General features: G+C 28.2%; 1 protein-coding gene across 2 annotated transcripts in view; it reads left to right on the top strand.

Annotated features, from left to right (window-relative positions):
- The window catches only part of LOC100197148 (polycystin-1-like protein 2), a 212699-nt gene that overhangs the window by 77086 nt on the left and 116060 nt on the right, over positions 1 to 19553 (top strand). For both annotated transcript variants that reach the window (XM_065816396.1, XM_065816397.1), the window contains exons 17-18: positions 15233 to 16390; positions 19335 to 19418. In XM_065816396.1, the coding sequence (XP_065672468.1) occupies positions 15233 to 16390; positions 19335 to 19418 (1242 nt within the window). The remainder of the gene's footprint in view (positions 1 to 15232; positions 16391 to 19334; positions 19419 to 19553) is intronic.

Below are 19553 nucleotides of genomic sequence, written 5' to 3'. Positions count from 1 at the left end.
TATATATATATATATATATATATATATATATATATATATATATGTATGTATATATATATTTATATATGTATATATATGTATTTATATATATATAAATATATATATACATATATATATATATATATATTATATATATATATATATTTTATGTTAATGTATTCTACAAATTGCTCAATGTTCTTAAAGATATATATACATATATATACATACAACTTCATCTGTGACTAAAAGGGACTTAATAAAACATGTTTCATTGGAATGAAAGTGTTAAAATATATGGGAGTTTTTATTCTTTCTATAGTTTTAAAATGGCTAGATGTTGTGTCAATGTACCAGGAGTTACATCCTGCACAAAAAAATTTGTAAACTACAAAAAGTTTGAATTTAATAAGAAAGGGATCTTTTTTGGAGAATAATTGAGGTGTTTTAGGTGATGTAAAAACAATTTTTATAGATACTGGTTGACAGTATCTTTTGATAATGGAGTTTTATTTTTTTTAGTAATATCCCAAATTTGTCAGGAAGTTTAATCATACAAGATGAGTAATATCTTAAATTTTGTTACAGATTTAATCATATAAGATGAGTATATTTTATCAAGAAGCCAAATTGCGTACATGTTATGTTTTAATGTTTTATAAAGGTTAAAAGTATTAGAACATAAGCCAGATTTGGTGTTGGTAATTTTGAAAAGCCCTATCAAATAAACATTTAATGAGACCTTTTTTTTTTAACATCTTCACTTCCAACAGTGCTGCAAGCGATCACTATTAGAGTTGGAAGTTACTAGAAGAGAAAAGATGAAATTTATAAAGCAAGATAATGATTAACAGATGACTTGAAAGATTGCAAATTATATTAATCAGAAAAACAAGATAAAGGGAGCAAATTCCAAAGAACTGATGTTTGGGGAAAAAACAAGGGGAAGTTTTTCGAGCACTGAGGAATAGTAACTGTAAAAGGACTTAATTGAATGATGAGTATGCAAACCGTATATATAAAGGATCTTTTGTTTTCAATTGTAAAATCTATTTTTGCCTGGTATTGGTTTAATCAAGAAACTTCATGAGTTTCAAAAGGAAATGCTGCAAATGTTGTCAACATATCTTTTATAAATGTTTAGTTTGACTCCATTATACCATTTTAATCACCTTCTTCAAAGTTACCCATAAAAAGATTTATGAGATCCAAATGCAAATGGTGACTCCATTTGACCCACTCCATCAATTTGGTCATAAAGTTGTAAATGCAAATGCAAATCTTTTTTGCATCGGTTTATATAAGATTGTTAGCTGATTCTCCTCTCTAAATGGTATCTAGTTTTTCCTTTAGGCTATTTATGGGTCTTATTTGCACCTAAAATAATTCTTTGTCCATCCAAATTCAAACAGATTTAATTGGATTTGAATCTGGTAATTAAGCTGGCCAGGGAATTAAATCTACTTTATTTTCTTTAATCCATGCAGGAAAAATAAAATAAACATATTTATATGAATAAATTGTAGATATAAGCATGTCTATGGTGGAACCTTGCAGTTCACTACTGTCTTTTTGAGGAGTGTTGATTGGTTCTCCCTGTTTAAATTCTACAATTATCCATTCAAGTTAAAGCAGCCTCGAATGCTATCCATCCATTCATTCCATCCACTCCATCACAACTTTGCAACTTGGTACAACAAAGTGATTACTATACTTTTCTAATTCAAACTTTTAACTTTTTTTTTCGTTTATTACTTCTAACTATAATATCATATATAACCTATAATAACATTTTATTATATATAACATATAATAACCTTACCTTAATTTGCTTATATTACTTATACCTTATTTGTTCCTGCCAAGAATCTTCTTGACTTCTCATGACAACCTTCAGAATTCGAAAAAATGAAGTTAGCAATAATGGTTCATCAAACTGTTTGAGATTGGCATCAGGTTGGCAAAAAAAATTTGACACAAATGGGTTACCATAAAACATAAAAATGAGGTTGATAATTTTTTGCCACCTTTAAACACTTTAAGGTTGGCCATTAAGCCGGCATTGCTGACCCTAATTCTGTGGGCTGAAAGAGCTTGTGTCTCTTTGTGACTAAGCGATTGTTTCTGTTAATTGTTTAATGGTTCTGAATGCAAACTTTTAGTAGAGTCTCTCAAACTTTTTGGTAGATCTCAGTGTGGCTGACTCCATCAATAAATACGATACTAGAGTATTAAACATGCTATCTTGCGCATAAATGGTGTCTTTATTAGTGCCTTTGGTATGCATTTCCAAACTCACATAAGAAACCCTTTATTATGAGCACATAAATGTTTTTTTAATTCAGTGATTAGAGAGACTTATTAGGGCTATTCTAAAAGAAAGATTAGAGACCAAGAAAAAAGCTGGACACCATATTTAGGTTGCAATACTTGTGCTTCTAACCTCTAGAGCTGGATCAGTTAAAAGGGTTGTTTTTTGCCTTTTGCAGTTTCTATGAAACAGAGTTAGCCAACCATTTATGTTACAGACTGCTATTTTTATATTTGCTATTCCCATACCACAGGATGTATGAAAAGAAAAAACCGACTGTCAACCATTCTAATACACCAACTGCAAATTACCCAGTACTTGTTACCCTAACCATGACCCTAACGCTAACCCCAACCCTGTAGAAAAACCCTAATCATGTAGAAAAACTTCTCATTTTTATTCCACCAGTAGGCTGTTCTCTGGAATTAGAAGATGACGAACGAATAAAAAAAAAAGACACAGACTTACACAGAATGAATTATTCGACCTGGTTTTTTCAAAAAATAAGGTGGAGTACAGCAGTTCAATCTGCTGCAGAAAATGGTAAAAATTTTAATATATTGTCTATCGCAAGGGCCTAACTTATTTGTATAACCTATAAGCAAAAAAAAAAAAATAATTTAAGTGTGTAATGTAGAGTTATTCCTTAGTTACAACTAAATAAATATATACACTTTTTAAATTTTTATATTATTATTTTTACTTTACAGTAAACTATTATACAGATACTAAAAGTGTCAAAAATTTGATTATATTAGAACTTTTATAGCTCTGTTTAAATATTGTAAATTTAAATTTTAAATTTTTGTAGAATATTAGGAAAACAATGTTTGCCAATGTTTTCAATACCAGTTGAACACAATAACATTCAGAAGCCTTTACTCTATAACTTTGAAATATCTTCGTATTTTGAAATTTTAGAGTTGAGAGAGGGTTGTAACCATACCTAAAGCAGCCTCCTTGACTGTAGTAGCCTTCATAGCCTTGAGAAGGTGAATTTAAATAAAAAATAAAAAAATAAATAAAAATGTAAACTTACAACAATGAAGGATTTTGAAGAAAAAAACTTTTTTTGATTAAGTATTTGTTTACTCATTTTACTCTGATAACAACGATAACCGATACTTAATACAATTACATTTTACCAACAACACATTTGCTTCTGTGTGCAAAAGTATATATATATATATATATATATTTATATATATATATATATATATATATATATGTATATATATATATATATATATATATATATATATATATATATATATATATATATATATTTTAAAGAAAAACATGATATTTTTTAATCTTGAAATGTTTCGTAGTTAACATACTGCATTTTCAAAAGATAAAATTATAATTTAAAACTCTGGATATAATTATAAAATGAAAATTTGAAGACATTACAGAGAAATAATAACAGACAAATAGAGTTGTTACAAACCAATAAAAATTATAATACAAATTATGATACCGTAAATAGCAAAAAAAAAAAAAATAAGTAAATAAAAACCAAAAAAAAACAAAAAAAAACTAGATTGACAAATTTATATTATAATGAACAGTTTGTTTATTTAAAGATGGGTTTTCCCATTTAATATGGAGTGCTTCTTTAATTTTCAATTTGTTTTTGTTAGAAGCAGTATCCAAAATTTTTAAAACAATTATAGTTACTTAGATTTTTACAACTAACAGATGAAATTAAATGCTTATAAACATTAGATTGTTTGTCACTTGTAAAATGCTCATGAATCCTTGTTGTTAAGTGTCTGGAGATTTCTCTTATATAACTGGCATTACATCCAGCACAAGAAAATTTAATATTAAGATTTTTCTCTACCACCTTTAAGGCCAATTACTTCAACAATTAGGACTTGTATACCTAAACTTTATTCCACCTGTGACTCTTTTTCTTTTTTTGAGGAATTAAAACAAGTTGATATAACTAACAAATATAAAGTTTCCTATGATGTTAAAAGCTTATTTACTAATATTCCACTTAATGAAACTATAAATATAGCTACTGATTTATACTTTAAAGATGAAACGTGCTTAAAATATTTTTCTAAAGCCCAGTTCACAAAATTACTTCAAATCTCAACATCCAGTTTTCATTTCTTATTTAACGGGAAATATTATGATCAATTAGATGGCGTTGCCATGGGTTCTCCTTTAGCGCTAATTTTAGCTAATATTTTTATTGGGTTTCACAAAAAAAATGGGTTAGTAATTGCTCTTCCTCCATACCGATTTTCTATAAATGTTATGTGGATGATATTATCACTATTTTTAATTCAGAGTTTGAAGCTCAGGAATTTTTTACACATTTTAATAAACAACATAAAAACTTAAAATTTATTATGGAAAAAGAACAAGATAATCAAATTGCATTTTTAGATGTACTTATCAATAAGTCTGTTTTGTTTTCCACATCAGTTTATCACAAAAAAACATTTACTGGTCTTTTACAAAAATTTTCCAGTTTTTTTCTCTATTGTTATAAAATTAGTCTTATACGTTGTTCAATTGATAGAACGTATAAAATCAACAACACATGGCTAGGATTTGATAAGGACATATAAAATCTATCTAATGTTTTGAAAAATAACCAATATCCACCTAAAATAATTGACACTGAGATTAAATTATTTGTTGATAAAAAGTTAAATCCATCTGTGATAAATATTATTGATAACCATAATATAAGATATTATAAGCTTCCATTTATAGGTTTTTACTCAAATTTTACTAAATCTAAAATTTAATAAAATCATTAAAAAATATTTAAAAAAAAAAGATGTTATAATTAATTTAATTTTCACTACCAAAAAATTACATATAAATATATTTATATATATATATATATATATATATATATACAGTGGTGTGAAAAATATTAAGACCACCAAGAAAAAAAGCTTTTTTTTTAGTTTATACCACTTTTTAGATTCTAAAAAAGTTGCAGCACTACTTTATTTTATTATAAACGTGCTGTGGGTGTGGCTGAGTATTGAAATTATTAATTTTAATTTTAATTTATTAACTTTTATTGTAGAGTTATGTGTTTTAGTAAACATTTGGTATATTTTGCCTTGTGAAATGTAAGTTGCAGACAAGTGAATATGTATGGTTCAAACGAACTATAAGTGATTTTTGTTAGATTATTGCTGTTGTTAGTGATACAGTTTAATATTTTTCTGATTTTAAATATGTGATTTTGATTATTTAAGCATTTTTTTTTGTCAGATTATATTATATTTTCAAAATATGGGTAAAGTTGCTGACCCTAGTCCCAGAAAGCGAGGCAAAGTTGAAGCATTATTAAAGTTGGAAACATTTTCACAACGGGAAATTGCCAAGAGATGTGGACTAAGTAAAACAGCAGTTTTTACCATCAAGAAACGATTGGACTTTGGTTTTACATCCTCTCCAAGACGTTCCACTTCAGGACGAAAACCAGTCATGACGCCACGTGCAAGAAGGGTTCTGCTTGCAAACGTTCGAAAAAACAGAAGAATGACCAGCAAGCAGCTCCAGGGTGTGCTGCAGGAGCACCAGATCAATGTCTCAACAAGTTGTGTTCGGAGATGGCTGATACAAGATGGATTTGTAGCACGTCGACCGCGCAAAAAACCGCTCTTTACCAATGCTCAACAAATGCGACGGCTGCAATGGGCCATGGATCACAAAGATTGGACCACAGAACAATGGAGAAAGGTATTTTACCCTTTACCATTTTTTATATAAGAGCTTACAATCATGTACTTTAAGTTGAAGCAAAATGTAACATATTTTTTCATATAATAATGATGTTTAATATCATTACCCACTAGTGCAATTGTTTTATGTATCGAACATTGTAGCAATGGCTATGTTTATTGCATGAATTCAAAATGAATTGAACATGTAACCAGTGATTACAGGATGTTAATCTAATGTAAGCTCAAGGCTTTTACAGTGTGTTTGTATTTTTAGGTTTGCTTTAGTGACGAGTCTATGTTCGAGATACTCGATGATAAATGTCAGTATGTGCGCCGTCGTTCTGGGGAAGAATTTCATCCGCAATGTCTGGTAAAGACCGTCAAGCATCCTACCTCAGTAATGATATGGTCAATGATAAGTTCCCATGGTGTAGGAGCCCTTAGAATTGTTGAAGGCAGAATGAATCAACATCAATACATCAACATATTAGAGAAAAGCCTTCTACCTCAACTTCCAATTCATTTTCCTGATGGTGATTTCATCTTCCAACAAGACGGTGCACCGTGTCATCGGGCACTCTCTGTTACAAACTTTTTGAATCGTAATAATGATCCTATCCTACCATGGACTGGTAATTCACCTGATATGAACCCGATAGAAAACTTGTGGATGATAGTCAAAAAGAGAATTGCCGACAGAAAACCAACAACAAAAGTCGCATTGATTGAGGCGCTCATAGAGGTTTGGACACATGATCCAGAAATACAAGACATGTGTCCAAGACTGATTGATGGAATGCCTAAGAGGGTTGAAAAACTTATTGCAGCTAGAGGAGCATCCACAAAATACTGAACTATGCCCATTTTATAACATTGTGTGCGTGTCTTTAAAGGAAATATTCAAAAAATTTACTTTTTCAACAATGGTCTTAATAATTTTCACACCACTGTATATATATATATAAACATATTTATATATATATATATATATATATATATTTATATATATATATATATTTATATATATATATATAGATCTATAGTTTGTTGGCTTTGGGAAGAGCGGAAGGAAAAAAGTGATTCTTACGCCAACATATACGTCACTTTTAATTACTTTTAACTTTCGTCCAACATTTCCGTGTTGGACGAAAGTAAAAACCATTAATTTAATTACAAATTAATCGTTTTTTAAAAAAACCACAAAAACGCAAATTTAATTGACCGGAATGTTTTTAAAAACATTCTGAATGTTTTTAAAACATTCTGAATGTTTTTAACAATATAAACAATGTTTTTATTTTTATTTTTTTTAATAAAATGTTTTTATTTTTATTTTTTTTAATAAAATGTTTTTATTTTTATTTTTTTTACTGTAAATCATGCGCGGAGTGTTGCTACATCGACTATCTTATAGCCTGACTCGCAAGGGAGTGCTGCTACATCGACTGACAAATAGCCTGACTCGCAAGGGAGTGCTGCTACATCGACTGACAAATAGCCTGACTTTGCAAGGGAGTGCTACTACATCGACTGACAAATAGCCTGACCCGCAAGGGAGTGCTGCTACATCGACTGAAGGTTTGGCTGGGGCAGGCAGTCTATCATTATTAAAAAAAAAAAATTCCGGTCTTGCATTTTAATTTTTACTTTTTGTCAACAAAATATGGAAAAAACTTTCGGACAACATCTAAGGGTTCTATATTTATATATATATATATATATATAAATATATTTATATATATATATATATAATGTATATATATATATATATACATGTATATAAAATATATATATGTTTATATATATATACATATATATATATAAATATATATATATACATATATATATATACATATATATATATATATATATACATATATATATATATATATATATATATATATATATATATATATATATATATATATATATATATATATATATATATATATATTAGGGATATGACTTTTTTGCAACCTACTAGGCCTGTATCGTAATTCAATGAACTTTTATGTAAAAAGAACGAATAGATGTTTCATTTTGACATATTTTGAAAAAAGGTCACCCCAAAACCAAAAAATCGAATTTTCAATAGGTACACTTTTGTACAGTAAATGAATATTAAAGGCTGAAGATGTTGTAAGAGTCATACTCCTGTTGTTATTTTATTTATTTATGCAACATGTACTGTGATATAACAAAAAACATTATGTGATATATAATTATACAAGTATTACAAAATTAACAGTATCAAAGCGTCTAGTACAACAATATACATAACTGTCTGTGTCTATAGGCCTACTGTGTTTAGTACATGGGTCACATGATGCTCACGTCTCATAAAGAGTCTAGCGCTTATTACTTAGAATGAATCGAAGTTGCAGTTTGTCTTTCTTTCTGCAGGAAGCATACAGGTTTTGCATCACCTTGATTGCACGTTCAGCTATCTGATTACTTCGTGGTATGTCGATGACGGATGGCTCTTTCTTCCAGTGATTTTTGAATGACTGCAATGCCTTTTTGTAAGGCTTCAATACATCAGATAAATTCTTGAAGTCATTGTCATTGTACTTTTGACTACTAAACCAATGTTCTGCCCACTCATATGAAATGAACCTGCAAACCTTCTCCAAATTCTTTCTCGCTTCAGGCATAAGAATGAACGCCAGAATGGCGAGAATGGCTCTTGAGTTCCATCTGGCATTGCTCATATTAGAGATGTTCTGAAAGTGAATCAGAGGGAAGTTTCTTTGTTCTTCATAGAACCTAAACACTCTTGTTAAATGGTACAAAAACTTCATATCATATCATACAGTTCCATTCACAAACTTATCCTTCAGTTCATCATACTTATTCAACAGTTCAGACACAAATGGGTATTCAATGTTTGGAGATTTGGTATCACCCCCAAGTTCTTCGTCCATCACCAGACGGAGAATCCTGTCTAGTACGTGATGCTGACAACCGATAAATTGTGGTATTGTGACACCCTTTAATTTAAACATACGTTGCAACTTCACAACAACTCCATTTCTCTTCCCAGTATTGACGTTTGTTGTATCAGTAATGATCATCTTAATTGAATTCCACAAATTGTATTCATCAATAAGTTTGGCAATTTTTTCAGCAACAGTTTCAGCTTTGCCATCTTTTAAACGCAGTGCATCAAGTTTCACGTCAGTTCTTTCATTCTGAAGTACAACTACCTGATATTCCTTATCATCTATTCGTTTGCCGTCAAAGTGTAAGGACCACTGTTCCATTTTAAGTTGTTGTATCATTTCTTTTTTTAATTTACCTGCCTCTTTGAATATGGACTTGTAAATTGCTGATTGACTTGGAGTTGGAATATCAATACCTTGTTGTGATAATACATTGCATATTTTAGCAGCTTTCTTTGTGGAAACTCCACTTGATGTAACCATACTTACAGCAAATTTACTTTTGTAGTGCTTTTTAGTTTTTTTCTGAGTGTCCTCATCATCGTCTTTATCACCGTCGTCGTCTTCATCATCTTCACTCTTACTTTTGCAGTTTTCAGATTCAGTACCACTGTCTGTGGTAGACAGGACTTGTGATGTGGAAGGTATTGCTGTTCCAGACTGGACTTTCCTTCTCTTGGAAGGGTGAATGGTTTCTTTACTTGCCACTTGTCCTGTTGAGTACCCCACCTGTCCTTTACTTTCTTTTTGTAGGTGGTATAGACGTTTATCTTCCGAGGATAACCACTGGCCATTCACTTTCGTGATGTCAAATAATGCATTGAGAACATCATATTTTCCACGCTTGACACATTCATCATAGACCTTCAGCACCTTCATAAGCTTTGCTCTTATCACTTGATCAGACACACGTGGAAAATTCAGTTTATTGTCCCACAATTTTGTAATTTCCTTAGAAATTTGGTCTATTCGTTCTTTTCTTCCTTTAACATATGCTCCGAGAAACTGGTATCTTCCTACGATCTGCAATTGAAGTGATATTCTGGATTTTTCATCGAGTGAATGTTCTTCTACAGCCACGCTTCCTCTTCTTCTGTGTGACTCTTGAAATCTCACCAAATTTTTAGTCCAAGTCTTCTTGTTCTTTGTTACTGTGGTATGACTTTTCTTGTGAGACATCATATAATATTGTTACGACTTTACGGATAGCTGAGCGTAAATATCCGTTTAATAAAGTCGTTTAATTAATAAAATACTTTAACTGTATAGTAATCCAATTATAGTTCGATAATCCAGTCAATGTTGATAACAGTTCGATAATCCAGTCCGTATCCTAACGATAATGCTACAACTACTTATACTTCGTACACTTACAGCGTCTTTAGTTCGCTACAGTAGTTCCTTATTAGCTCAGTTACACGCAGAGTACTTCATAGAACTATTCACATTATCAACACTGAGCTCTGACAGCAGCTCGCTTATATAATTATTTAGAGCTTCCAGAATGTTCTACTAAGTTCTATAATCTTCTACAGTCTGTTACAGTCGTCTATATTACCGTGGTAACACAATGACGTCATCACATAACAATTCCAAGTATTTGCCGGCACACGGCAGTTTCGTTGCCATGGTAACGTGTGGCGTTATATTTATAAATTCATAACAAAATAATGAAATAAATAGAATTAAGCTGAGAATTAAGCTTAAGATTAAAACATCGGTCAAAAATGAATGTATAAAAATGGTAAATCAAATTTTTATTTTGGGGGTGACCTTTTTTTGTTGCAGAAAGCTATTTGGGCCTTTTTTCATGATTTTAGGTAAAAGTTCATCGATTTATGATACAGGAAACATTTTTTTTTAAAAAAAATTAAAAAGTCATATCACTAATATATATATATATATATATATATATATATATATATGTTATATATATATATATATATGTTATATATATATATATATGTATACATATATATATGAGTATATATATATATATATATATATGTATATATATTTGTTATATATATTTGTTATATATATATATATATGTATACATATATATATATGAGTATATATATATATATATATATATATATATATATATATATATATATATATATAAATGTAAATAAAGTAAAAGAGTCAAACTAGTATACAAATGTAAATCTTTTTTTCTCAAAATATTTATTTTTTAAAATATTTTTTAATTCCAAAAAAATACACTTGTACAAAGTATTTTTATATTTATTGATTTAAGTTATATTTAATTTTAACTTTAAGCACTAGAGGCCTTTTAAAAAATCATCAGTAGAGCTGTTTTGGTATTGTTGCAAGATTTTTGTATTAAAAACAAAAATAATTTAAATTGCATATTGTTGCTAGGAGTAACTATTGTGATGGATTATATTCTAATAATACACAGGAAGTATCAATTAAAAGTATCATGTATTTGTTTGTGCAGATGCTTTTCAAATGATAACAAAAAACTTTCATTGTTTAGCTCAAGGAAGGCAAAAAGTTGGAAAAAAGGTTCAATTACACGTTGGTAGGAATGTTGACAGGTATAAACATGGTTGTCAAATCTATCAGTTGATAGGCCAGTTCTGCAACTAGAAATATGTCTGTTTATTCATAACCTTAAATTGTTAGTTTAACCAGAATATGTGACTTGTATTTTGCATGCCAAACATTTAAGGTAATAAATTATAGTACCATTAGATGTTACAAACCCATCTACTTCTTGAAGGTAGAGTTTGCATATTTTACACCGAATGTCTTTGCATTTAAAAACTCCAATCTTCTTATTAGTTGCTTTAACTAGTAAGTTAGGACTAGTAACTAGGTTGTTTTAAAGCTAATACGAGATGAATATTAGAAAAAACATTTTTGAATCTTTCAATATGAGATACTTTTAGTTAAAGGTTAGCTTCTGAGATTAAAGGTTGATCATAACCTTAAATTGTTAGTTTAACCAGAAGATGTGACTTGTATTTTGCATGCCAAACATTTAAGGTAATAAATTACATTTTTGCTGTTGCATGTGATGTGACTTTTTATTTTCCAAATAGTACCATTAGATGTTACAAACCCATCTACTTCTTGAAGGTAGAGTTTGCATATTTTACACCGAATGTCTTTGCATTTAAAAACTCCAATCTTCTTATTAGTTGCTTTAACTAGTAAGTTAGGACTAGTAACTAGGTTGTTTTAAAGCTAATACGAGATGAATATTAGAAAAAACATTTTTGAATCTTTCAATATGAGATACTTTTAGTTAAAGGTTAGCTTCTGAGATTAAAGGTTGATCATAACCTTAAATTGTTAGTTTAACCAGAAGATGTGACTTGTATTTTGCATGCCAAACATTTAAGGTAATAAATTACATTTTTGCTGTTGCATGTGATGTGACTTTTTATTTTCCAAATAGTACCATTAGATGTTACAAACCCATCTACTTCTTGAAGGTAGAGTTTGCATATTTTACACCGAATGTCTTTGCATTTAAAAACTCCAATCTTCTTATTAGTTGCTTTAACTTGTAAGTTAGGACTAGTAACTAGGTTGTTTTAAAGCTAATACGAGATGAATATTAGAAAAAACATTTTTGAATCTTTCAATATGAGATACTTTTAGTTAAAGGTTAGCTTCTGAGATTAAAGGTTGACAAATAAGATTGCTATAGAATGTTGTCACTAAAGGAAATATTTCTTTAGACTTCTTTTGTGGTGCTGGTCCTCGGTTTTGTATTAACATGTAAAAACGATTATTCTTTTATCTAAATTATAAGGAATATTCTTTTTGATTTGAAATGGATGATGGCTGTTATAGTTTAAGTAGTCATGAGTGTTAGTTTCTTATAATAAATGTCTGTTTGAATTTTTTTGTAATTTTCAAGAATAATTGCGATACCTAAAAATTTAATTGCGCTGTAGGTGTTATCATGTTTAGAAAACTCCTTGTCAAAATTGGTCGTAAAACTAATTGAATCATTTAATTCAGTAAAAGAAATTTCAAAATTTCTGATGTTAAAATGTTTTGGCCATATTATAAAACCATCATCAATATATCTAAAATAAAATTTCTCTATATCATCTACTTCATGGTTAGAAAAATACTGAGGTAGGATTATTGGAAAAAGATTAGTCCTTTCTAGAAACCCGATAGTGAGATAATCTGGTGCGAATTCTTTACCCGTGGCTTTACCAGTTGTTTGGCGAAATAATTGTTTATCGAATATGAAATTATTGTTATTTAAAATAAAAGATGCTGACTCAATTATGAATTCAGGTGTAAATCTTTTATTTATTAAATCTTTATATTTAAATATCCAGAACATGAGGGCTTCTAAACCAAGATAATGTGGAATGCTTGTGTAAAGGCTAACAATGTTACATGTCATTATACGACTTTCTGATTTTACTCTCTTGGAATTTTTCTGAAGAAATCCCAGTCATCTTTAAAGAAAGATTTTTGTTTCTTAACAGTTGGTGATAAAATTATATGTAAAAACTGGCTCAAATGAGATGTTGGCGAATTTATCTAACTCGTAATAATAGATATAAAAAATCCAAAATAATATCGCTTGGTAACATAAGTTATGGAATGTAATTTAAATATATATTATCAAAAAAACCAGTTTATTTTTCTTAGCCAGTCAACTATCACATCTTGTGAAAGTTTCTAATAAAAACTGCTTTACTGATTTGCAGAAATCTAACCTAAAAGTTAAAGCAATTTTTTTTCTTTGCTTTCCATATAACATAAGTTTTCAGCAATAAGTTCACCCTCTTTTGGCTCAAAACTTTTTAACTTATTTTGTTCTTTAGACTAACAGCTTTCATACAAAGTAACTAAAAGTTTAATTTACAGTTTAAATAAGTAAATACTTGATTAAGTTGTTGCATTTGTATCGTAAGTTAAAAATGGAATTATCCATATATTATTTGTTCATATGTAATCCATATGCTAGGTCACAATTTCCTAATATCATTTTTGTGCTCTTAAGGTAAAAAAGTGTGCTTTAATTTATAAGAAAAAAACAGAAAAAAACAAAGAATAATAAAAGAAAAGATTGCTGCCCCAAACCAAACCCTCAATTAATGTAGCAGCACTCTGGTGCGGGTCAGATTATTTGATAGTTGATGTATGTACTGAAACCCCTACAACCTCCTGTTTTTTTATTTTGTCATCCGCATTCAGATAATGTCACAAAAACATATTCAGTACATACATCAAGAAGTCATAAAAATTGACAAAAAACAAAACAAAATGACAATTTTTCATCTTTTTCAAAAGCACAACTCTCTTGAGAACAAACAGATATTTATTACTGCAAGATGTCAGTGTAAACAGGTGCTGTCTGATACTAAGTTCCATTATTTTCAGTTCACTAAATCTCATATTTTATCTCAGAAGTTAAACTTTAGAGACTTTTGAAAAATCTTCAACTGCATCATTAACAATGGTATGTCTAACATTCCATCTCTATTTCGTGGGATTGAACTTACTATCTATCCCAAGAATAAGACAAGAATATTTGCAAAGAACTTTTCTTCTAATTCCACTCTTTAATCTCATTGCCATTCACTTAATTTCAATTAAACAGGTTAACCCACTGTTAGACATTCAATACACTCTAGCTTTCATTGCTAAAGCCATATCTCAATTAAAATCTTCTATGGCTTGTGGTCCAGACATCGTTTCTGTCATAGGCTCCATTGTTCTCCAGAACTCTCTTTAATTCTCTTTAAACCATTTAATTAGTGCTTGATCAAGTCTTGTTTTCCTGCCTGCTGGAAAATCTTTTAGCTGATTTGTTAGTATTCACTTTTATTTGTTTTAACTTTATTGTAATTCAAAATTTACAAGCTTCTTTTACTGGGGTTTTATATATTTATTTTCAGTTTGTATAGTTTCCTTTTTTCATAAGTAAGAAAATAGGATACTATATAAACTGAATAGTTTGTATAGTTTATTTAAAGTAAACATAAAAATAAACAGTATAAACTCTCTATATAACTCTCTATATAACTCTCTATAAACAGTATAAACTCTCTATATAACTATATTTAACTATTCAGTTGATATAGTTTATTTAAAAATAAACTATTTTTAAATAAACTTATTTTAACCATGTAAAAGTTATTTTAACTACGTCAAAGAAACCTAACTTAATTTTGTTTTAATTTTTTGATGTTTTTTGGGTCTAATTTGTTGACATTTTATTGGTAATTTGCTTGTAAAAACAATTATATTCAAAATACTTTTCTTATTTTATGTTTTTTTTACAGTTATGTTGAATGTGGCAAGTATACTATACAGTTCATAATCAAGCCTTGTAATTCAATTTATCTATTTATAAACCCTGAAATAATTGACTATGCTATTGTTACAGTATTTTGTGTTATGTCATCAATCAAAATAATAACAAATCCAACTTTGGAAACATATCCTTATTTAGTTCTACCTTTAAAAAAAGAATTGGCATTGTCAATATGTCAAGAGTTTGGGTCTTATATCATATACACAATAGATTGGGGTGATGATTTTTTCCAGTTAAGTGACCAATCACAAAGACAAAGTCCTTTGGCTTTTGCTTTATCACACACATATAAAAATGTTGGAAATTATACTATTATTATAAATGCAAAGAATGCATTGCAAGTAACAAGTAATAAAATTTATATTCAAATTTTAAATTGTACTTTTCCACAAATTACTTTCAAATATGGGACCATAGAAAATCCTTTACAAATCCTGAGTGTCAATAAGGATTTTGTAGCATATGTAGATGAAGATAGCAGTGTTTGTTTTCCATCAAGTATTAGTATTTATTGGATATTAACAGGAAATAATACAATAAGTAAATCTCAGGGACTTTTAGCAAACAATAAAATTGTGTACTCATTAAGAAACAATCTGGATATTGGACTATATAATTTATCATTAGTCTTTACATACAATATGGTTACAGTCACATATATTTCTTACTTTATGATTATTGATTTGCCTTTTTATATTGAAATAAGTAATGGTGCATTTTGCACAATTGCTTACAACCAGAGGCAAGGTCTCAACATTTCTTACCAAAATTTTAGTATCAGTGCTTTTGTGAGTTCAGGAGGTAGTCAGCCAAAAATAATATATCAAGGAATAATATATAAATGGAAATGCCGAATTGTGAGTAATATGTTGTTTGCTTTAAACAGTTTAGCAGCTAGTAAAATGGCTAATTTATCAATTGAATCCAACACTTGTTTTAATGAATCATGGATTGACCTACCTTTTAATGGACCAGAACTCAAATTTAGTACATATATGTTTTTAGAAGGAGTGACATACCAATTTCAAGTTGTTGCAACAAACCTTGTTGGGAAATACTTACAAAGCAGCTTTTTTATACAAGAAATTACTTTTAGCCCTGGTGAATTACCAAATGGAAAGATCATGTATGTATTATATTGTAATATTAAAAATTATTAATTTAATATTAAATTATAGTATATATTACTATTTATTAATAATATTACTATTTATTATTTTATAATTATTATACTCTATTAAAAAAGATAAGAGATTCTTTATTTAAAAGAATTTTAAATGTTAAAAAACAACAATTTTTTAATCTAATTATTTTGGTGGTTCAATGACAGAACCTAATGAGTCTCTTAATCTTTTGCCATCACCAAGTTTGTAAACATCATTAATTTTTCATGCTTCTTAAACTTTTTTTGAAAAAAAAGTTTTTTTTAACATTAATTTTATTTTAGGATGTGCAATCTAATTATTTCTTATATTTTTTCCATATATGAGCATAATCATCAAGTAAAAAAAAATGTTATTTTTAGTCAACCATGATTTTTCTACAACAGTTTTGAAAAGAGAGAAAAACTTTACATTACTTTATTGTTGTTTCATAGAATCACAACATTTTTAAGTTTTTGAGCTTCCATTCAATTTGAAATGTATTGAGTTAACTACTTCATATTCAAAATCTAAACCATGACAACATCCCAAATCATGCAAACTATAAAAGTGACTTCATTAAAAAGACATTTAATCATAACAGTTAATTTGTTTTGCTAATTTATCTGGTTGATTAACAGATTTCCCAAAAAGTTCTCCGCAGTGGTAAGTTAATGAAGCTTATACACTTCATCTATTATTAAGACAAACTGATGCTGACAATCAGTAAGTTTGCTAAACAATAACATTTTCATTGATTAATTTAAAAGCTTTTGATGTCAATTTTTGAAAAGTAGAAACACTGGGAAGGTGGTAATCGTTTCTGATTCATTTATAAAATGCTCTTGAAACAGCAAAATATTGAAAAGTTTGAATTACATTTTTCATAGAAGGAAAAGTTTCTAGAGGAACTTGTTTTTTTCTCAAAAATTCAACATAGTCTAAAAATCTTATGGCTTTAACCAAATTCAACCTTTGAACAACCATTTTTTTTGTTTGTCTTTTGATTGTTTTAAATAGTTACATGTTTTTTTTGTAAAATTTCTATAAGAATTTGTTTTTTTCTCAATAATTCAACATAGTCCAAAAATCTTATGGCTTCAACCAAATTCAACCTTTGAACAACCAGTTTTTTTGTTTGTCTTTTGATTGTTTAAAATAGTTACGTGTATTTTTTGACTAACTTGTTACATAACATAAGAATCCACAATGATATGTCACATATTTTAAAGAAGAACAAAATTTTATTGCAAACCTAATAAAAAATGCTCATAAAAAAATCAATAGAGTTTTTTTTTTAAATCCATTTTCTATAATAATAATATTGTAATTGTTTTGGTAGACCAAAAGTAAAATTCAGTTGATTAAAAACTAGTCATTTCATCGCATTTAAAGATATCGTAATCTTAGTAAATCTTTATTATTTTGCATTTGGTCGCAGACAATTTGCATTATAATGTATGTATTTATATATATATATATATATATGTATTTATATATATATATATATATATATAAATACATACATTATAATGCAAATTGTCTGCGACCATATATATATATATATATATATATATATATATATATATATATAATATATATATATATATATATATATATATATATGTATGTATTTATACATATATATATATATATATATATATATATATATATATATATATATATATGTATTTATACATATATATATATATATATATATATATATATATATATATATATATATATATATATATATATATATATATATATATATGTATTTATACATATATATATATATATATATATATATATATATATAAATGTATGTATTTATATATATATATATATATACACACATATACAGAGAGAGAGATATATACATACTAGCATGAGTTACCCGGTGTTGCCCGGGCCAATATTTAAACTGGCTTACCTGATATCTGTACACAAAAATGGGCCCAAAAAATGGGCCCCTGACCCTGGGGTTAGGGGGGCCTATTTTTGGGCCCCCTGACCCCGGTGGTCGGGGTACGGGGTCAAAACCCAGCTAAGAACCTTCTCCCCCTCAAGGACTACCCCCATGCCAAATTTCATCGAGATCGGTCTGGCGGTTTGGATTTCTATAGAGAACAAACAAACACACACAAACACACATTGCCCTTTATATATATAGCTGGAGTTAACCGGCGTTGCCCGGGCCAATATTTAAACTGGCTTACCTGATATCTGTACACAAAAATGGGCCAAAAAATGGGCCCAAATAATGGGCCCCCTGACCCCTGGGTCAGGAGGGCCCATTTTTGGGCCCCCTGACCCCGGGGGTTTGGGTACAGGGTCAAAACCCAGCTAAGAACCTTCTCCCCCTCGAGGACTACCCCCATGCCAAATTTCATCGAGATCGGTCTGGCGGTTTGGATTTCTATAGAGAACAAACAAACACACACAAACACACATTGCCCTTTATATATATAGAAGATATATGTATATATATATATATGTGTATGTATATATATGTATATAAATACATATATAATATATATGTATATACATACATACATATATACATTCATACATACATACATACATACATATACATAGTGGTATATATATATATATATACAAATATGTTTCTATATATATATATATATATATATATATATATATATATACCTATATATATACATATATATATATATATATATATAAATATATATATATATATATATATATATGTATATACATACATACAAACATACATACATATATATATATATATATATATATATATATATATATATATATATATGTATATATATATATATATATATATATATATATATATATATATATATATATATACATATATATATATATATATATATATATATAAATATATATATATATATATATGTATATCATTATTTTTAGTTGTATAACAAATTGTGCAGAAAAGTTAAACATAAGAGATCATGTTATTTATTATTTTTCTTGCTTGAACTGTGATGAATCCCAGTAAGTTATATTTAATTTAAAGCATTTTATAAGCTATATTTTTTATATTGAAAAATAAAATTTTTAAATAATAGATTGAGTAATTATACTTATTTTCTTTTGTGTAAAAATTTTATTGTATAATAAATTATATTA

The sequence above is a fragment of the Hydra vulgaris genome, chromosome 13 (assembly GCF_038396675.1).
Source record: "Hydra vulgaris chromosome 13, alternate assembly HydraT2T_AEP".
Taxonomy (NCBI): Eukaryota; Metazoa; Cnidaria; class Hydrozoa; order Anthoathecata; family Hydridae; genus Hydra; species Hydra vulgaris.
This window is presented reverse-complemented; position numbering and strand designations above follow the sequence as displayed.